Source organism: Haliotis cracherodii, unplaced genomic scaffold (assembly GCF_022045235.1).
Source record: "Haliotis cracherodii isolate W230 unplaced genomic scaffold, xgHalCrac1.p SCAF_3, whole genome shotgun sequence".
Lineage (NCBI taxonomy): Eukaryota > Metazoa > Mollusca > Gastropoda > Lepetellida > Haliotidae > Haliotis > Haliotis cracherodii.
Genome location: NW_027266286.1, coordinates 52,756,716 through 52,779,151, shown reverse-complemented (window position 1 = coordinate 52,779,151; position 22,436 = coordinate 52,756,716). Strand labels below are relative to the sequence as shown.

The window sequence follows — 22,436 nt, the reverse complement described above, 5'->3', positions numbered from 1 at the left end:
AAAATGTTCTTTAGTATTCCTCCGTAGCGACTTTAGGTTTTGATAGTCATGTTCAGCATTTGATCCGACTTTAGCTGGCACACCACTGGAATACCATATTCGGCTTCCCACCATGATGGTTGTGTCGGGGCTGTAGATCACGTGATCAGCGGTGAAGCACGGGATATATATGTCTGTGTTTAGGGAATAACAGGCGAGAAGCACGGGATATATATGTCTGTGGTTAGGGAATTACAGGCGAGAAGCTTGGGATATATATGTCTGTGTTTAGGGAAGTACGGGGGAGAAGCACGGGATATATATGTCTGTGTTTAGGGAAATACAGGCGAGAAGCACTGGATATATATGTCTGTGTTTAGGGAAATACAGACGAGAAGCACGGGATATATATGTCTGTGTTTAGGGAATTACAGGCGAGAAGCACGGGATATATATGTCTGTGTTTAGGGAAGTACAGGCGAGAAGCATGGGATATATATGTCTGTGTTTAGGGAAGTACAGGCGAGAAGCACGGGATATATATGTCTGTGGTTAGGGAATTACAGGCGGGAAGCACGGGATATATATGTCTGTGTTTAGGGAATTGCAGGCGAGAAGCACTGGATATATATGTCTGTGTTTAGGGAATTACAGGCGAGAAGCACGGGATATATATGTCTGTGTTTAGGGAAGTACAGGCGAGAAGCAAGGGATATATATGTCAGTGTTAAGGGAATTATAAGCATAAGGGTGGAATTGACTGCGAGGCATTTATCGAAAACAACCATCAACGGCCACCGTGTTGCCCGTTATGAATGACGCGTTGTCGGAGGCCAGAAAGGCGATGGTGCTGGCAACTTCACTGACCTCTCCTACACGACCAAGGGCATGTAATTCCTTGCCTTGCTCTATGATCTGGAAGATGAAGTGACTTCTCAAGCGACATGAATAACAGCGTTGACGTTCTCGCTCAGGACGCTGGCTTCAAACATTTGATCATGAGTTAATAAAAATCGTGTCAACAAAATATTCCATAAACTTTCCAGTTATATGACGACGATATTCAAATAATCAAGTCTGAACCAGATAAACAAGTTATTGTTGTTATTATGCGTAACGTTTGTTTGTTGTTTAATGCCGCACTTAGCAATATGCCGGCTATATGACTGCGGTCTGTAAATAATCGAGTCTGGACCAGACAATCCAGTGATTGATATCATGAGCATCGATCCACCAAACTGGGATACGATGACATGCATAAACAAAGTCAGCGAGCCTGGACACTCGATCCCGTTGGTCGCCTCTTACGACAAGCATAGTCGCCTTTTACTGCAAGCATGGGTTGCTGAAGACCTATTCTACCCCGGATCTTCACGGGTCTTATGCGCTATGATCCATGCCGTTGGGGTACGATGACACGCAATCAAGCAAGTTACAGAACCTGACTATCTGCAGCGTTAAGTCATTCCCTTATGACCAGCATCAGGAGGCGACCTCTTGTAGCCCTATTTCCCGCTTGGGTCATTCAATCAGTGAGTTCATTAAGAATTGATTTTTTTGCGCTTATGGAGGTAAACACGTCAAAGCCGGTTTGCATCTGTATAAATCCACAACAGGTTTAATAAAGGATTGACTATGGATTTTGTTTCGGTTCATTGAGGTATGAATCGAAAAACCAATGTTCAGCGTAGTGGATTCTTACAAAAGTTTGCACATTGGTTTTTAATGTGATCACATGTCACATTGCCAATACAATAGGTATGAACAGGTCATGACAAAGGTTTCAGCAAGCTTAGTTCCACTGCTTCTGACTCCTGGTCAAAAACGCTTCAAGTTTATCATCTGTCGTTAGAATTGACGTTGTTTGGAAGCAGACCGAGCTCATTTTGTTGGGCGATGTGCAGCCACTGGTGGCTCCAGGGATCACCACTGACCAACCAGCTGTCAAAGTAGTGGAAACATCTAACGTCTCCTCTGTACATACCAAAAGTCTTTAAGAGTTAGTACTTGTTGTCACCCTGTCTTGTGCTAGGCATTCAGCGGCTAAAACAAGGACTGGTCCGATCGGTGTCTGAGTGTGTTATCTATGTTAAACTGCGACATGGCATCTATATAGCATTATAATACCAGCATTAGACCAGGCAAGTACGAGGAGCCACACACACTTAGACGCACGTTGCTTTATACTTGAAATAACCTCCATTACATCTAAAAAAAATCAATCAAGCCACGCCTTGGTAACACCTGATCCTTGACCTTGACATCACACGTTTGACTCGCAGTATGACGTGGATAAAGGCAAGCGTGACGATACTATGGCTATTAGTGACCCACAATACTATCTCAGCACTACAACTGTCGTAGGTCTATGTTAAAGTTGGTCTTAGGCAACGATCGCTTTTAGGATCCTTGCAGGGCCCCGTTGCACAACGCGATGACTATCGTACGTCGAGGTTAAGGTACGGGAGTTACGACCACCTTAGCACTGAGATCGCTTTGAGGAACGAGGCCCTGGATAGAGTTGTACAAAGCGGTCTCAGCGCTAAGGTGATCGTCCCTCCCATACCGTAACATAGACTTACGACTGTCGTAACGCTAAGGTTGTCTTGTACATCGGACTTTTTGGGTGACAACTATAGGTTATTGAAATTTCTTAAAAGCTTGTTAAACAATCACAACATGCATTTTGTTTTCACAAATAAGTAAACATCTATCACCTGCGTCAACGTTGGCTTTAAGTTGACACGCCACATAACTGAAATATCTTTTCAAAAAGTTTACTTCACATGCACTTGACATTTAAAACAGCTGACCCGATCCCCTAAAAGCTAACATAGCCCACCTCTGATGACCCGTGCACATGTCATCTTCTTCAGGCAAGGGAGTTAACTGACAATAAAAGTCCACTTTTACAGTCAGTTAACTCCCTTACCTCGGGAAGACGTCCACTTAAATATATAGTCCAGTGAAGATCCGGGTTTGAATTGGTCTTAAGCAACTCATGCTTGCGAAAGTGGCGACCAACGGGATCGGGTGGACAGGCTCGCTGACTTGGCTGATGGGTGTCATTGCGTAGATCTGATGCTCGTGATGCCAGTCACTGGATTGTCTGGTCGTATTTACAGACCGCCGTCATATAGCTAGAATGCAGCTGAGTGCGGCGCTAAACAAAATACAAACAACATGTTTAAGGCCATTTACCTTGGCAGACTCCTCTTCGCTCAGTCCAGCTCGTCTGAAGATATTAGTGTCAATCAGCCCAGGACTGTTGACACAGTAAACGCATGATTAGAACACTTCTAAAATGACGTTCTTTGTTTTCCTAGTAAATTACCACTGCTTTGTAAGAGCAAATTAAAATAAGTTTTTCTTCTTGATGATGTGATTATGATAATGATGATGATAATGTTGACGCCAGTGGTAAGTTATAATGATAAATAATATTGATGCTTTGATTGTTTGTTGTTTTACGCCGCACTCAGCAATATTCCAGCCATATGAGGGCGGTCTGTAAATACTCGAGTCTTGGCCGGAAAATCAAGTGATTTTACGGCAAGCATGGGTTGCTAAAGACCAATTCTACCGGGGATATTCACGGGTTTAATATCATGAGCATCGATCCATGCAATTGGAATACGATGACATGCGTCAACCAAGTCAGCGAGCCTGACCATCCGATCCCGTTAGTCGCCTCTTATGACAAGCATAGTCGCCTTTTATTACAAGTATGGGTTGCTGAATGTGATGCAAATGCTTAGTGATGACGATGCTGCAAATGATAATTGATGAAAATAGACTTACTTTACGGAATTAACCCTGACTTGTTTGGGGCCCAAATCTGTGAATAAAGTGACATACTCCAATCTCATTATAATCAGATCTTAGTTCTCGCTACCGCTAAACAAAGATCCGAGGACATCCCATTAGGGGTCACGTCAGAACGACCTTTCATCAATCTATCTATTTTCGAAATGTGGCTTTGCCGGCCTGTAACCATCCGACCAATCAGAGCGTCGCTTACCAGATCATGAAAGTGACAGTCGGAATGTGATTTCTAATCATGCAGCCTCGAAAACGTTAAAAATGAATCTATACAATCTAGACCATATGTTAGCTATTCTAGAACGTTCTTTTGTTCAGGTTTCAGATTTTTAAGCGAGAATTTGTCAAAATATGTTTCGAAGCGTAGTCGCCAATTTGAAATTAGTGCCGTAAAGCACGAGAAAGCAGCCTTCTGATTGGCTAATGTCGACGTCTTGTCAGTCATTTCATAGGTCGGTCAAAATTCGCGAAAGGTCGTTCTGACGTGACCCGTAATAGGATGTCCTCAGATCTTTGTTTAGCGGTAGCGAAAAGTAAGATCTGACTTAAATGAGATCAGGTAACGTATGGTGTTATTTCGTGGTGGCACACATGCAAGGGTCTTCACTCGCTCTGGGGGAGTTGCCATCCACATTTCTTCTGTAGCTTCTCAAAGGGCAACCTGACTCGGACAAACCATCGACATTCCATTGGTCGGTCAGAGTTTGCGAAGGGTCGGTCTGACGTGACCCGTAATTGTATGTCCTCAGATCTTTGTTAAGCGGCAGCGAGAACTAGTATCTGATTTTAATGAGATTGTGACATACTCTTAATTTCAAGCTACGAAAATTTTCGCACAATTCTCCACAACACTGTATTAAAGCATGCGTACTCACCCAGGGCTACACACCTGGTCAGCTGATCAAGGGCACCCTTTGACATGCAGTAGATCAAGTTATTAGGTAACTGAAACAGGTTGTTGTAAATTAGTATGTACTATTAAGTGTCACTGTAAGCGATATAACATCACAAATAGTAAAACGATAAACGGAATTGATCCTAGTTCCTTTACGTGAACACCATACCATGGTGCCTGCTACGTCTGGCTTTTGTGGGAACATTAACAACTGAAGCGGTCTTGCAATAGTTAAAACAAGACCCGGGGTAGAATAGGTCTTCAGCAACCCTTGCTTGCCGTAAAAGGCGACTGTGCTTGTCGTAAGGGGCGACTAACGGGATCGGGTGGTCAGGCTCGCTGACTTGGTTGATGCATGTCATCGTTATTCCAATTGCATGGATCGATGCTCATGATAGTACACCCGTGAAGATCCCCGGTAGAATAGGTCTTCAGCAACCCATGCTTGCTTACTATGCTTGTAGTAAGGGGCGATTAACGGGATCTGTTGGTCAGGTTCGCTGACTTGGTTGATGCATGTCATTGAACCAAATCGGGTGGATTGATGCTGATGATGTCAATCACTGGATTGGCCGTTATATAGCTGTTATATTGCTGAGTGCGGCGGTAAACAACGAACAAGCAAAACTATACTCTAAATGTTTGAACAGAACACAATAGAACACAGTGCCACCTACCGCACGTTGTCCTGCCAAACTGGAGACGTTGACAATGTTGCCTTTTGTCTTCATTAGGTGCGGCACACACAGCATTGTTATATGGTAGACAGACCTTTAAACGGGGAGCAATCAAGAAGTGGGTGCCTGCACGACTAAGAGCCATTTATTTCATATATTTCAATGTGTGAAATAAAATTAATACTCATTGTGAAATTTGAATCTGCTAATCACATGGCTGCCTCAAAGCTTTTACTACCTGGTTTATTTTTTTGGAGCAAAATAAAGACTAAAGACTGATAGTGTACGGAAGTCTATGAAGGTCACGACATTTTTTCATTATCTTGAAAATTCAAGTTTTCTGCTTTGAGCTGTCACTTGTCAAATAAGAAATTGAATTTCCAAGACAAAAAACCCCCAACTCTGTGGCCCTAATGGGATTCCGTAAAATGAGGTGTTTAAACCCGGAACACCTATCAATATTGGGGAGGGCGGATGTGACAGAGGCGAGGTGAGTGAGTTGTATGCCTATTGTGGAACCCATAAGCATGTGTTTGGTGATAGAAGGGGAGCGATAATGTTGGCTAAGTTCTCGCTACTGCTGGGGGCATGGGTGGCCCGGTCGTCCAAGGCGCCGCGATTCGCTGTGCAGAGTTGCGTCCCTTGGACACGCCAGAAACCTATGATTGTGGTTTCGAATCCCGGTTCGCTCCAATTATGTTTCAAGGTTTGTACCATACCCGTGCTCGTGGGTTTCACCGAGGCCGTAAACGTTTCAGACCTGCATCACTTCGGGCTTTCCTCCCACATCATGCCGACAAGCCACGATAAAACTGGAATACTGTTAAAAGCGGCGTTAAACCCAACTCACTCACTTACTCTCGCTACTCCTTAACACATAGCTGAGGGCATCCATGACGGGTCACGTCAGAACCTTCCTATTATTTACAGCACTGTATTCTTACCTGACATTAGTGTTGATTATCTTGTCGAACCGTTCTAAACTTGATGTTTCAACAGAGCTAGGATAATATATCCCAGCATTGTTGACCTGAATAGAAATTGCAATTTATTCACAAAAGAAGTTACGTCTGAAAAATATTTAGTCTTGGTAAAAACCTTTTTTTTAATGAATCACTCAAGGTGAGTACTTTGAGCAGGTGTCAAAATTCACAATGAGCTGAATGTGCCAGTAAAACCCTAATTGGTACAACTTGCTGACATGTTTCACTTTCGTCAGTCTGAGAGTGTGAGTATGATGCTGGAAGACGCTGTATCCTGACGGGATGAATCTGGCACCAAAACCCATGGCTAGGTACACACAGTCAGCCAGGATTGGCTACACAGGCTAAGCACCTGATCCTAATATGTCCTACACCAAGCTCGGGTACTCGGAACCTATTCTGCCCTTGTTTTCTGACCACAAGGCTATCTTAGGGTAAGAACTGTCGTAAAGATAGATGTCACGGTGGAGTTCCGTACATGATTAATGCACTTATATAGTGCAGAAAGTAATTAAACAGTCACCTGGGCAACCAGCTACAGTTGGCAATAGCATGCACGGCTATCCATGGCGTCGAGAAACGGCGACACACAATAGGGCTGGTTTGGTTTTGGATTAAAGCACGGATCAACTTAGGCAGCTCTTTGAGTGAAGCCTAACAGTCGGCACAGTTGGACTCCAGTGAAAGCCGCATGGCACACTTGGACTGCAGTGAAAGCCGCATGACACACTTGGACTCCAGTGAAAGCCGCATGACACACTTGGACTACAGTGAAAGCCGCATGGCACACTTGGACTACAGTGAAAGCCGCATGGCACACTTGGACTACAGTGAAAGCCGCATGACACACTTGGACTACAGTGAAAGCCGCATGGCACACTTGGACTACAGTGAAAGCCGCTTGGCACACTTGGACTCCAGCGAAAGCCGCATGGCACACTTGGACTACAGTGACAGCCTAGCGGGGCACTGGTGTACCTCCTGGTGATGTGAGCAGGTTGTCCCCCCCAAAAAGAGGAAAACTGTAGTGGGGTTCGGGGGCATGCTCCTCCGACACCCCCCCGAAATCATTTAAACATTTGATTGCATTTTAAGCAATTGCGTGCAGTTTCGACAAATAAATAATTTATGTAAAACTTATATTGCAGTTATAAAGTGTTCAATTCTACCATCACTTTTGGAAGGGCTTGAATATTTTGGGTCAATGAAGGTTTCCAATCGCAATAACATGCCTCTGACTCAGGCCACTTCACTGGCTTTACTTCAGCGGGCAAGACTGAAGTTCCAATGCCTTGCTTCATGACGCTATATGTTAGGAAACAGTGCCAGTTGCAGAATTCACGTATATTTGACAAAGAGTATTCGGCACTGGACATCATAACCATAATAATAAAAGCGAAAAAAAACCCATTTCCATGCTCATAAGAAATCTTATTGTTCAAGGCGTGAATTAAATTAGGTTTATAAATAAAAATCAATTTTTGTTCCCGATTGTTTCCATAGTCACGTTAAAAGGTGTTCGCGAAAGCGTGAGATCTGCTACTGACCAATATGTCCAGTTTGCCTGCAGCTGCTATGGTTTCATCCACGATACGCTGAGTGTCCTCTTCTTTAGTCAGGTCTCCGATTATGAGCACAGGCTGTGGGTGATATACAGTCAAGTCCCGTTAATCCGACATCGATGGTTGCATCTTATTATGTCGGATTAACGAGTATGTCGGATAAGAGAAATTAAGTAGTATCAACGTTCGTGATCGAAAATCGGACAACTACACGATAGATAAGGATTCAAACACGTAATAAAAAATATATAATAAATATTCATATTGTTATGTTACATTGTTGGCGGAATATGTTTTCTAATCATGCAACCTCTAAAGTTTAACACAAAACAATTGTATACAGGATATACAGACCACTACCAATACGGTGACAATAGGGTCCACATAACTTAATGCACGGAGTACGGCATAGCGGCCGTATGTAGTCAGGTGAGTGTTTGTGTGTGTGTGTGTGTGTGTGTGTGTGTGTGGAGGAACGTAGTGTTTACCAACCCGTGACAGACTGACGTTGCTAAATATGTTGTACTTCATAGACGTTCAAATTTGTAAGTACTCACTTTATAGTGGGATCCCCGTTCACCAAATGTGCTATACACAGTAATTCATGGTGCCCGTGAAGATCCGGGGTAGAATAGGTCTTCAGCAACCCATACTTGCCGGAAAAGGCGACTATGCTTGTCGTATGCGGTGTCAAACAACAACTTGAAGCAAGCAAACAAACAAACAAACAAACAAACAAACAAACAAACAAACAAACAGTAGGTCAAGAGATTTACATGAAACCTTATATCATTCTTGAATCCCTGGTCACCTAAAATGTTCTACACAGTAGTTCATGGGTATTCCAATGTGTTAATGACATTCACCTTATATTTACTTAGATCTCATATTACCTTATATGTTTGTTTGTTGTTTCACGCCGCACTCAGTAATATTCCAGCTATATGACGGCGGTCTGTAAATAATCGAGTCTGGACCAGACAGTCCAATGATTGACATCATGAGCATCGATTCACGCAATTTGAATACGATGACATGCATCAACCAAGTCAGCGAGCCTGACCACCCGATCCCGTTAGTCGCCTCTTACGACAAGCATAGTTGCCTTTTACGGCAAGCATAGTCGCCTTTTACGGCAAGCATGGGTTGCTGAAGACCTATGTCATGGGTATATGTTTCGATGCAAGACATGTAAAATCAAAAAAATATTTCTGAGGGATTCTTTGACGAAGAACTTGAAATCATACGCGCATTCTGATTGGTTTGTCGTATTTTCGCACATAACATTCATCGATAGGGGGACGAGTCTTCTTGCAGGTTACGGAAATGGGCTAGTGTTGACGAATGCAACTGCCTCTTCCGTGTCAGACTGTAACGAACCGGAACAAATTAAAAATGTCAGGGAGAGATCGAGCGGCTGTTGAAATGCTATATGGTCATTAACCTCCAGATTCAAACATCAGTTTCCCGATAACGAGTGAGTGAGTGAGTATGGTATTACGCCTCTTTTAGCAATATTCCAGCAATATCACGAAGGGGGAAACCAGAAATGGGCTTTACACATTGTGCCAGTGTACGTGGGGAATCGAACCGGGGTCTTCAGCGTGACCAGCGAATGTTTGAACCACTAGGCTACCCCACCGCCCCTCGATAACGAGAAGACACAGCTGGAAAAATGCGAGTTAGAAATGAAACCGGAGACAGAAATTTGTGGAACGCAGGCAAGGAAACAAAACCGGGCGAGCGAGCGAGACTGCGCGTTTGCTGTTTCGCTCCTCCGAATAATTCAGTCTCGAAGGGCGGTTTACGCGATGCCTATGCATGAATTTTGCAGTAAAGTCCTGTGCATTACGATACAGGTTAGCAGAAAGGGAATATGAGATTCCCCGTTCTGTAATGGTTAAACGAGCCCGCTTCAGTGGGCGTGGCTTAATGTTTTACATTCATAGGAACATGAATGCATTAACAAGTTCAGCTATTCAGCCAAAATATAATTTATTGTGTTAATGTTTTTCAACCTTATATTTGGGTAGCCTAGTCACCTGACATGTTATACACAGTACATGGGTATCCCACCATGTTTATGACCTTCACCTTATATTTGGGTAGCCTAGTCACCTGACATGTCATACACAGAACATGGGTATCCCAGCGTGTTAATGACCTTCACCTTATACTTGGAGTCCTGGCTGCATTGCTCTGCTGTCCTCTTCAGGTTTTCCTCATTTCTCCCCGTGATGATGACACGGGCTCCCAGCTGAGAAAACAATATGGCTGTCCCAGCTCCAATACCTGAACTGGCACCTGAAAATTGTTTGTTAAGATTATTGTTCATATCATCAGCCAAACCACATGGTGACATTGGCCCTTGCCGTTTGTGAAAAAGCCCCAGTACAATGCACATGCAATCCTTGTCATACATAACAGAAGCCTTGCTCATATTTTTATATAAAAGATAAGTCAGCTGTAAATTAAAATAGAAAACATTTATACATGAAGCATTATTAGTCGCAGGCAGATATTATTGCATTGCGAGAACTATTTTCAAAATAGTGAGTGAGTGATCATGGTTTTACGCCGCTTTTAGCAATATTCCAGCAATATCAAGGCATGACTGGAATCGAACCGGGGTCTTCGGCGTGACGGGCGAACGCTTAACCCACAAGGCTGTGATCAAACTCTTCGGCTTAAACAATCCAAGGGTATTCAGAAGAGGAGTAAAGACGATATATTTTATTATAGCTGTGTCTAAGAGCAAGAAATATTCATTGCACTTATAACGAGGGCGGATTGAGTGTGTGTTAAATAATAATAAATATTAGTAAATGGAGCTAGAAATTTTAGTTTTAAGCAAACAGATGTTTTAATCTGACTGGTTTGGAACCACGTAAATGAGGATAAAACGATTTTTTTCGGATTACTGGTCTACACACAAACACTGCCCATCATACCAGAACTTACTTCGATTTTTTCAGGTTTTCTGCACATTGAAATAATAAAACCCGTGCAACTCGCGACTGTTTATGTTGGATATGGGTGCAGCGCAGTCTCCGCGCAGACGCTGTCATAAGAACTTAAACAAATATCAAATTATAGAAACTTGCATTATAAAGCTGACTTTGGTGTTTCTGTCGCTCTATATGACAGGTAAAACACTTCTTGCTTGTGGTTGAAAACCAAAACACCCGGAATCAAAAATGATATAGCCCAGGACTAAGGCCCATTCCGCTACCTTCAGTTTCAAACAAAACCTAAATAGTGGAACATGCATTTGTTCGCTGCTCTTGGTATTGTTTTAGCTTGGTTATTGTGGGAACTTGCAGAAGGTATACGTTAGTGCTTCTTCCCGAGGCAGGTGAGTTAAATGACTATATATAAAAGAACAAGGCTGGTATTATGGAGTTACATTTTGGCTGGACTAACGAGTCTATGCACAGACACGCAACGAAATCGAAATCCGACTGGTAAACTGTCATGCAGATTTCGATCGATTGTAGGATTTGCAAAGCATGTGCACCGCCAAACTCGTTGTCAGCAGATATTCTCCAAATCTTTTCATGTTTTTAATCAAGGTGCGCACGTAATTTGGTGCACTTCACGATGTAAGACCCATTTTATCACAAAATAGATCTTGATTATTGATCAGGATGTCTTGACTGGTCGACGCCATTTTGTTTGAAACAAATGCAAGTCATTTCGAGAGGTGGAATCTGAATGGTCTAAAGGAGAGGCATAGAAGGGACATAACCCGTAATAGCCACTGGAATCTACTTAGGTAAGGGTGGAAGCTGGACTTTTAAAGTCAGTCAACTCTTTTGCCTCGGGAAGATTACGTGAGTTCAGCCAAGTGTGGTTGGTTTCAGTATTCCTAAAAAATGGATACCATGAAGCCAGACTGAACCCAACCACAAATATAATAAAAAATGGAGTTTGGAGTGTATGCCCATGTATAGAGAGGTCTTTAGTCTTACACCAAACAATATGATTCAGGATGACACAAATAGCGATGAAACTGGCAGAAACTCCAACCCTCATTGGCTCAATTACCAAAGACAACCATCTACTGGTATCAAAAAGTATAAATGCCTACCATATATTCCTAGGTTTGGTTCAGTATGGCTTTGAAAACGAAAATGTGATTAAAAATAAATCTAGTCATGCAGATCATATATATTCATAAGTTGTGGTTTATTGTACTGATAGTTCAATAAAATTGTCTGGTTTTTTTAAATGATGTAACTTAGGGATAGTTCTCTTTGGTTTTATTTTCTAATCATTATTACATAACAGGAACCATACTGAACCAGACAGGGGGGCACGGGTGGCCCAGTCGTCTAAGGCGCCGCCATTCGCTGTGCAGAGTTGCGTCCCTTGGGCAGGCCAGAAACCTATGATTGTGGGTTCGAATCCCGGTTCGCCCCGATTATGTTTCTAGGTTTGTCAGCACCATACCCGTGCTCGTGGGTTTCACCGAAGTGGTAAACGTCTGAGACCTGCATCACTTCGGGCTTTCCTCCCACATTAAGCTGACACGCCGCGATATAACTGGAATACTGTTAAAAGCGGCGTTAAACCCAAACTCACTCACTCACTCACTGAACCAGACATTTATAATATAGATTACCAGTGTAAATAATCTCTTTCACAAAGAATTTTGAAGGAAACATAAAGGGTTGACAGTTTGTTGCCATGGATACGTTTGAAAGTTACTTCTTTCAGGCATAACAGTTGCTGATGCCTCAAAATGATGTCGAGGTTTGGTTCTACATGGCTCATGATATCCATTTATTGCCTGTATTCAGCACATTAACTCGACATTGTTCAATGTGTGTCATATATACAATCCCGAGACAGTGTGGACCGCCTCCGTGGTCTGGAGGTAGAGCGTCCGCCCGGAGAGCGGAAGGTCCGGGGTTCGAAAAGACGTTAAAAGATGGTACTTGTTGTTACCCTGTCTGGCGCTCGGCATTTAGGGTCAAAAACAAGGACTGGTCGGGTCGGAGTCTGTGTATATACTGTGTCTGAGTGGGGTATTCATGTCAAACTGCGGCATGGAATCTCAGTGGGCTAAGCACTATAAATCGGCATCAGTCCGGACTAGTACAAGCAGCCACAAACACGCACACACACACACACACACGTGTATGCACGTCGCTATATAAGTGCAATAATCATGGACGCGACGTTAAACCCAGTTTCACCTCACCTCACCGAGACAGTGTAAGCAAAGAGACGTCTCTCCCAGCTAACAATTTCACGTTGTGACAACGTTGTGATAACGTTGTGTTTGCATTGCGGTAACGTTGGGGATGTAGAGTATTCTACCGGGGCCGTATACTACTATAACGAGCTATATGTGCACTCAACATATCTTGTCTCCTTGTCTTATTATAAGTGTCCGTGAAAAGATAAGCTACAATGATCAATAGGACAATATGAATCCCTCATCCCTGCACCCTTTTGAAAAATCTGCACCCACCGGAAGAGTGAAAGCGGGGTGTTTTGATGCGAAAAGGTCGTGGCGAAGAAAAAAATGTTTGAAATTTCATGTATATTTGCATTCCCTCTTTCAGGAAATCTGTATCATCCCTGTAAAACTCCATTATGATATATCATATACACAATTGTTGCTCAGTCAATGAAAGTAAATTTATATTCAAAATAACCTGGATCAGAAATCTGTGGTCAGTTTTAGAGTTTTACTGGGATCGTGAACAAAGGTTCTCCTAAGGTTCCACACTGGCTGTTGAAAACGCAGTTAGTCTAGCTGAGCGGGGTTAAGTGGAGGTCAAACGTAATATGGCAGAATATGAAAAATCAAAAGATGCCTAAAACGCAAAGTATATTCCCCAGGGAGCTGAGAATGAAAATCGAATGCACACTGGTCCAGTGACCGGGGAAACAGTAGCGTAACGTCGTGTCATTCCGCTATCACATGCCATACATTCAACTACTGAGTAAAAACAAGTATACTAAATTAGCAATATTTGAAAGTCGGACCAGTCGTTTGTAAGGGTGAAACGATACACCGATATTCCGATGCATCGCGATACTTGACCCACGATACGATATACGATACACGTGGGCCCATTTATCGATACGCCACGATACGGAACGCAAATCTCAAGTAAAGCGTTTCCTCGCTATTGTGCCTTTCAATAAACCGCTAACTTGGTTATAGCGCGCGGTAACGCATGGCTCCCCAAAACGTACTTACATTTTTAATAAGCTCAGGTTTTACACCGACATGTTTTTCCCCATCTCAAAAAACATTATCAGCTGATCCCCGCAAGCACATAACACCGGAAATACCTGTCAGCAAATCCGAACTGAAGTACGCAATCAAATACCATTACTATACTATCTTGTTATTAAAACGTGTTCATTATATATCTGGACTTGTGTTTGTAATACATTTTATTAATTTTATTCAAAATTTCATTTAATATTGTTTTCATTAAGTTATGTGAAATCGTGTGTGAAGAGATACTGCAACCACGGTCAGATTACCGCTTTTGACGTATTGAAACGAACTTTAGTTGCTAGAGAATGGATACATATATTAAAAATGCCATACTTTGACTCCTTAAAAGTCATGTGTGTGGCAATTTGGCGAATATATGTCAACATAACGTTTTCGCAATCGAAATACATGTAGCACGGGAAGTCCCTAAGGTGACTGATCAAATTGTTCCATACGTAAAAATATCCTGCAACAGCAATCACCAGTACCAAAATGCTACACTTGTGGTTCTTATAATTTGAAATATATATATATATATATATAGTAAAAGCTGCAACTAAGGTAACACGATATTGAAATATATTATTCCTGATAAAATTCTTTGAAGTTGTATCACCGGTGGAGTACATTAATTAGTTTCTGGTGTTTGAACTTTGAATTGTTTTTAAGGAAAGTTAGAGAAAGTTCCAACTTCAGTAGTCTTGTTATTATACAATAATTTTGACTGTTCCAAAATCATGAAATGTTCAATCTTGACATGCTTTAAGTCTTGTTTTATTTATCATTGCGTATCGAGATACGTATCGTATCGTGACCAGAATATCGAGATGCGTATCGTATCGTGACCAGAATATCGAGATGCGTATCGTATCGTGACCTTCCTGTATCGTTGTAGCCCTAGTCGTTTGTGCGTTCTGTTTCAAATAAATAAAGCGACAAAACCCTTTCCATATCCAATAGAAATCTCTGCATGAAGCAGAGTCGATTGTATGATTCCGACAGACACCATGTATAAAACGCTGGGATCAGAGAACACGGGGGAACATGGAACTGATAAGCCTTGTGATTTCAGATATGTAAAACTGAAGATGGACGAGTCTTGAATGTCAAGGTTGAATTTGATATAAACAATTGAAATAATTAAAACAATTTTTCAAATAAACGGAAAATAATTGAACAAGAGCGTTTTTCTACGTGGTCTTAAAAGGAATAATGTCCGTATCACAGCTACAAAAAAAGTCAAGAGTTCTCTCGAGCTCTTATCTCTGAGGCATGTGCTGCACACAGGCCCCTGAAGCAGGATAGTGATATAACTGTAACACTGGACCCATATATATAAATAGACAAGGTACGTCACTCGCCATCGGAAGTATACAAAAATCTCCGCGCTCAATGGTCTCGAGCGCTCTGATTGGTCCGCGCTCCAACCATAACAAACGCACATGGGGATATTTACCAATCAGAGCGCTCGAGGCCATTGAGCGCGGAGATTTTTGTATACTTCCGTGACCCACAGCCGCGACTGAGCCAATATGTCGATAAAATCGCCCGATATAGGTAATAAATTGCCAAAAATAAAGTTTTGTGGCATGCAGGTCGTATTTGGAGGGAGGTGTGGAGCATTGTGAACATAACATGCACACATTTCCACTTAATTTCAACGATACAGCCGATTTCAACTTCGGCCAAGATGGCGATTGAGGTTCCTAGTCTATTTATATATATGGGTCCAGTGCTTCAGTTATATCACTATCCTGCTTCAGGGGCCTGTGGTGCTGCATGGTGTCACGTCACGCGACTCGGCTCTCAAAATTCCTTTTGCAAGTTCTGAGCAAAGGAAGTCGCAGTTGCACTCTGCGATGGGTGGAGACGGATCGAGGTTTTTGTTTGAAAAAAAGGAGGGGCGGGTCCCCTTGGGCCGCCTCATGTAAACTAAAATCAAATTTACTTAAACAACGAAATCAACACGCTATCAGAACCCCCTCCCTGCACCAGGCACTGATGACTTTTGAAAAATTGATATTTTATCCCTGTATTCTAAGCAGACACCATATATACACAGTCCTAGATCACGTACCTGTCACAAGCGCAACTTTGTCATCGAGTCTCCCAATACACGCCATTTCTCCTGTCAATGAATGAGTAGTCTGACACAAAGAACTGCAGCCAGGACAATGACCTCCTTTTCACCAGTTAAGAGAATGAGGCAATAGGCACAAGGGACGTTACTCTCAATCCTCGTCATTGGTAAAATTGCAGTTTCCGTTCACACCAAGCTCAGGATATGCCACTGCTGAAGAGAGTAAGTAAGTGAGTGATTTGGGTTTAACGCCGCTTTTAACAGTATTCCAGTTATGTCAGCTTAATATGGGAGGAAAGCCCGAAGTAATGCAGGTCTCAGATGTTTACCACTTCGGTGAAACCCACGAGCACGGGTATGGTGCTGACAAACCTAGAAACATAATCGGGGCGACCCGGATTCGAACCCACAATCATATGTTTCTGGCGTGCCCAAGGGACGTAACTCTGCACAGCGAAACGCGGCTCCTTAGACGACTTGGCCACCCGAGCCCCCCACTGCTGAAGCCTTTTGTAGTTTTCGGCATTTGATCTTTTTTTTTTATTTCGTAGGAATTATAGAATCAATTTCTCAAATCCAAATGTTAACATTTCCCTTGAATTTCTTTTACAGGAATAACATATATTTTACGAAATTGATGCTGGTGTCCATCTTCCCGAGGCAAGTGAGTTAACCAACTACAAGTCCAGTTTCCACCCTTGATGAACTAGACTGGAATTTCTAAGCTCGATAGTAGCGCCACCAGTGGCTATTGCGAGTTATGTCCCTTCTATGTCCCTCCTGTTGACCAATCAGATTCCACCTCTGATCTCAGTTTGGACTTGCCTCGGGAAGATGTTGCGCTACGATCGCTTTGTGGTATGAACCCTGCACCAGAAAGTTTACAAACACGTGACAGTACCCTATGGCGTAATATGTGAACATTTGTTTAAGAAATAAAGTTTGCTCTCTCCCCATTTGTACTGTAATAAAGCATAGTTTTGCCCTGAACTATTGTAGTTAAAGTAAGAGGACGCTTGTGTTATAATAGTTCAGGGCCCTGTTCCACAAAGCGATCTTAGCGCTAAGACGATCGTAACTCCCATTCTTTAACACAGGCTTAGGACAGCCATAGCTCTGCGATCGCTTTATGGAACGGGGCCCAGGGTAATAGCGGCCGTTTTGTTTGACTGCAGTATATGTTGCTCATTCCTTTGTCCAGAGACAGACATAAGTTGAAGGCACCAATGCCTGCCTCAGACAAGTTTGTGACTGCTATGACACGGACATAGTGGATTAAATATGGTTGTGATAAGCCTGCAGCATGAGAGATGGTTGACATCTCCCCATCTTCCTTCCCACGTAATAATATTCAAATATTTTAGTTCATACTAGTCTGAAGTACCGGTCTAGATCCGGTCTAGAATAGGTTTCCTCTCATTCATATTTGTCTTAAGCAACCGTGAAGATCCGGACTAGGATAGGTTTCCTCTCATTCATATTTGTCTTAAGCAACCGTGAAGATCCGGGCTAGGATAGGTTTCCTCTCATTCATATTTGTCTTAAGCAACCGTGAAGATCCGGACTAGGATAGGTTTCCTCTTATTCATATTCGTCTTAAGCAACCGTGAAGATCCGGACTAGGATAGGTTTCCTCTCATTCATATCTGTCTTAAGCAACCGTGAAGATCCGGACTAGGATAGGTTTCCTCTCATTCATATCTGTCTTAAGCAACCGTGAAGATCCGGGCTAGGATAGGTTTCCTCTCATTCATATCTGTCTTACGCAACCGTGAAGATGCGGGCTAGGATAGGTTCCCTCTCATTGATATGTGTCTTAAGCGACCGTGAAGATCCGGGCTAGGATTGGTTTCCTCTCATTCATATCTGTCTAAAGCAACCGTGAAGATCCGGGCTAGGATTGGTTTCCTCTCATTCATATCTGTCTTACGCAACCGTGAAGATCCGGGCTAGGATAGGTTTCCTCTCATTCATATCTGTCTTAAGCAACCGTGAAGATCCGGACTAGGATAGGTTTCCTCTCATTCATATCTGTCTTAAGCAACCGTGAAGATCCGGGCTAGGATAGGTTTCCTCTCATTCATATATGTCTTACGCAACCGTGAAGATGCGGGCTAGGATAGGTTCCCTCTCATTGATATGTGTCTTAAGCAACCGTGAAGATGCGGGCTAGGATAGGTTCCCTCTCATTGATATGTGTCTTAAGCAACCGTGAAGATCCGGGCTAGGATAGGTTTCCTCTCATTCATATCTGTCTTAAGCAAGCATGAAGATCCGGGCTAGGATAGGTTTCCTCTCATTCATATATGTCTTACGCAACCGTGAAGATCCCGGCTAGGATAGGTTTCCTCTCATTCATATCCGTCTTACGCAACCGTGAAGATGCGGGCTAGGATAGGTTTCCTCTCATTCATATGTGTCTTAAGCAACCGTGAAGATGCGGGCTAGGATAGGTTCCCTCTCATTGATATGTGTCTTAAGCAACCGTGAAGATCCGGGCTAGGATAGGTTTCCCCTCATTCATATCTGTCTAAAGCAACCGTGAAGATCCGGGCTAGGATTGGTTTCCCCTCATTCATATCTGTCTAAAGCAACCGTGAAGATCCGGGCTAGGATTGGTTTCCCCTCATTCATATCTGTCTAAAGCAACCGTGAAGATCCCGGCTAGGATTGGTTTCCCCTCATTCATATCTGTCTAAAGCAACCGTGAAGATCCGGGCTAGGATTGGTTTCCTCTCATTCATATCTGTCTTACGCAACCGTGAAGATCCGGGCTAGGATAGGTTTCATCTCATTCATATCTGTCTTAAGCAACCGTGAAGATCCGGGCTAGGATAGGTTTCCTCTCATTCATACCTGTCTTAAGCAACCATGAAGATCCGGACTAGAATAGATCCTCAGGCACGACGACTTGGTGGATGCATGTCATCGGATCCCAACTGTGCGGATCGATTGTCATGATATCAATCACTTGATAATCTGGTCCAAATTCGATGATTAACAGACAGCTGTCATATAGCTGGAATATTGCTGAGTGCGCCGGTAAACAAACACACTTGTCTGAAGAGCCCACTAAAATGAGGATTAGATCAACTGGCCCTTTGACTTGGCTGACTGCAACCATAATAACCCTACAGCGTGGTACGTTTTAATCTACCTTCAGGGGACCCTGGAATAACTGGGCGTGACTGAACACGCCGAATGTGAGATTGGGAACTTTGATCATAACATCAATCGCTGGTTTGCCTGCTCCAGACTCTATTAATGACAGACCGCCTTTATAGAGCTAGAATATTGCTGACTGATGACCAGTGATTGATATTATGAGCATCGTTCCCCTGTGACATGCAATCAACCAGGTCGTCGAGCCTGTCCACCCAATCCATGATATTCCCTCTTCGACCAGCTAGTACAGCTGCAGCTGGAGACCAATGCCTTACCCGGACTTCCCCCGTGCCCATAGTTTTGTAATAGGAATAGCCAAAACATGTGGACAGACATAGCAGAGCAGGACAAAGCAAGCGTTCAGACGACAAGGTCACATCCGTCGTCTTCTCATGCTGGACATGTGCTAGACTCCCTGAAAGCCTTGCTTGTCTTCAAAGACGACTAAAATGGATTGTATGTTCGGATAGAAGAAGAAGAGGAATATTTATTGTACAAAACACCCACAGGGGGTGGATATGTGGGGATATGTGACTTGGCGGATTAACGGTCGTCGTGCCCTGATGCCTCGGGTCATTTGCTCATATTCACAGTCACTGGTGTGTGGGTCCTGACTCACTATAAAAGGCCCTCTGTTAGGTGGATTCCGAGAAGGTAATTGGCAAGACATGACCTATTTCTGACAGTTCTGATGCTTGAAGACCCGTGAAGATCCACGGTAGAATAGGTCTTCAGCAACCCATGCTTGCCGAAAAAGGCGACTATGCTTGCTGTAAGAGGCGACTTACGAGATCGGGTGGTCAGGCTCGCTGACTTGGTTGACTGTCATTGTATCCCAATTGCGTGGATCGATGATCGTGATGTCAATCACAGGATTGTCTGGTCCAGACTCGATTATTTACAGGCGAAGAATATAGTTGCCTCTTACGGCTAGCATGGGTTGCTGAAGACCTATTCTCTATCCAGATCTATTAGAATAACTTGTTGCAGAGGCATGATGTTCAGAAGCAGCTGGATTACGGTTTTGCTGTTACTGTATATAGCTTTGAAAAATTCCACACAAAATCTTTACATACAGCATGTGACTGAATTTGTCAGATGGATATTGAGTCATTGTATAATTTATTGTAAGTGCAAAACAAAACTGATTAAAACTAATAAAACTTTGCTCACTGATTTCTGATTTGAGTTTAATTATATTACAGGCCTAAAATTACAAATGGTAAGTCATTATGTTGGTAGTGTTGTGACGTAGAAAACCTGGGTCATTAACGAAGAGCGGACCTCAAGTTAGCGCGTTTGTTGCGCGCCGCTCTCGTCTTGTTGCCACCCAATCTCATTAAAATCAGATCTTAGTTCTCGCTATCGCTAAACAAAGATCTGAGGACATCCCATTAAGGGTCACGTCAGAACGACCTTTCGTCCAACCAATCAGGGCGTCGCTTACCAGATCATGAAAGGGATAGTCGGAATGTGTTTTCTAATCATGCAACCACGAAATATTTAACACGGGGTATACCGAACGACAGTTACGGGTTTTGTGATTATATCCATACAATCTAGGCCATCTATAAGAAATTCCAGAATGTTCTTCTTATCAGTTTTATTTTTTTTAGTCGAGAATACGTCAAAATATGTTTCGAAGCGTAGTCGCCAGTTTGAAACTAGTGTCGTTAAGCTCGAGAAAGCTGCCTTCTGATTGTCTAATGTCGATTTCTTGTCAGTCATTTCATTGGTCGGTCGAAATTCGCGAAAGGTCGTTCTGAAGTGACCCGTAATGGGATGTCCTCAGATCTTTGTTTAGCGGTAGCGAAAACTAAGATCTGATTTTAATGAGATTGGTTGCCACCATAACTTTCAAACCAGAAACTGATCTCGGAAATCCGAGTTTTGACCGAGGTCGACGCTTTGTGGTTGAAGTCTCTTAATTCATTGACAAATAGAGTGAGTTGGACCAGCAACACAAAAAGGTGAACAAAAGCTGTTAACGACAAAAATCTTTTTGTGATTGCTGGGGGAATTACGGTAAAGGCCCAATGGCCCTCGGATACTGACACTGTACCTCTCGCACATTCCAGATTGTCAGGACCGAAGAAAGAGGGCATATGTAGTTCAGGGATGGTACGTCAGTCCAAGTGTCGCGACTAAGCCGGAACCCAAACGACCCTTCAAATTACCGTAATTAACATCGTTTAAATTGGACATAAGCGCGATGACCACACAAGCCGTGTCAAAATAGGAGCCTTTGTGGGGAATACACCTACCTGAAATAGTCACAACTCAGTGATGACTGAGTTAAGATTTAAACTCACCCTTTTCAGCCATAACGTGACTTGATCACCTCTCATTAAACTTAATATGTCCACCTTGTAGTGAGTGAGTTGGGGATAATGCCGCTTTCAACGGTATTCCAGTAATATATATCACTGCTTGTCAGCTCAATGTGGGAGGAAAGCCCGAAGTGATGCAGGTCTCAGACGTTTACCACTTCGGTGCTGACAAATCTAGTAACATAATCGGGGCGAACCAGGATTCGAACCCACAATCATAGGTTTCTGGCGTGCCCAAGGGACGCAACTCTGCACAGCGAATTGCGGTGCCTTAGACGACTGGGCCATGCCTCCTGTCCACCTTGTAGCGTCGTGGACATCCGGACATCCTCGTCACCTGTGTGATCTAAGATTGGGATTCTTCTGGTGTTGAACATAATACATATGTTAGTCAATGTGTAAATGTGTGTTACTTATTCAATTTATAAATACCAAAACAATTCAGTCATATATACAATATTTTTTCCCCAATATAACATCATGATAATGAATTCCAAACATTTCTATGTTCTATTTCATCACCCAGTGACTGCAAATGGTAGTAATAAAAGAACACGGAAGTCAATGTTTATTTTTTTTTAAAATGGCGTCTAATACCAGCATAATACCAGGATAATACCAGGATAATTAGACTATTGTGATCAGGTCTCTGTTTTGTGATGTTTCTAAGCCCTTTTGAACTCCTTAATAACTTTTATT

General features: G+C 42.8%; 1 protein-coding gene across 1 annotated transcript; it reads right to left on the bottom strand.

The window, feature by feature from the left end:
• Positions 1-391: 391 nt before the first annotated feature.
• Positions 392-16,315, bottom strand: LOC139474961 (3-oxoacyl-[acyl-carrier-protein] reductase FabG-like). The gene is made up of 9 exons (XM_071258164.1): positions 16,240-16,315; positions 10,089-10,222; positions 7,904-7,996; positions 6,318-6,403; positions 5,374-5,467; positions 4,677-4,746; positions 3,781-3,817; positions 3,181-3,244; positions 392-894 (listed from the first exon to the last, which is right to left on the bottom strand). Exons 1-9 carry the CDS (start codon positions 16,283-16,285, stop codon positions 751-753), a joined length of 768 nt encoding a protein of 255 aa, XP_071114265.1. The 5' UTR covers positions 16,286-16,315; the 3' UTR covers positions 392-750.
• Between the last annotated feature and the right edge of the window lie 6,121 nt (positions 16,316-22,436).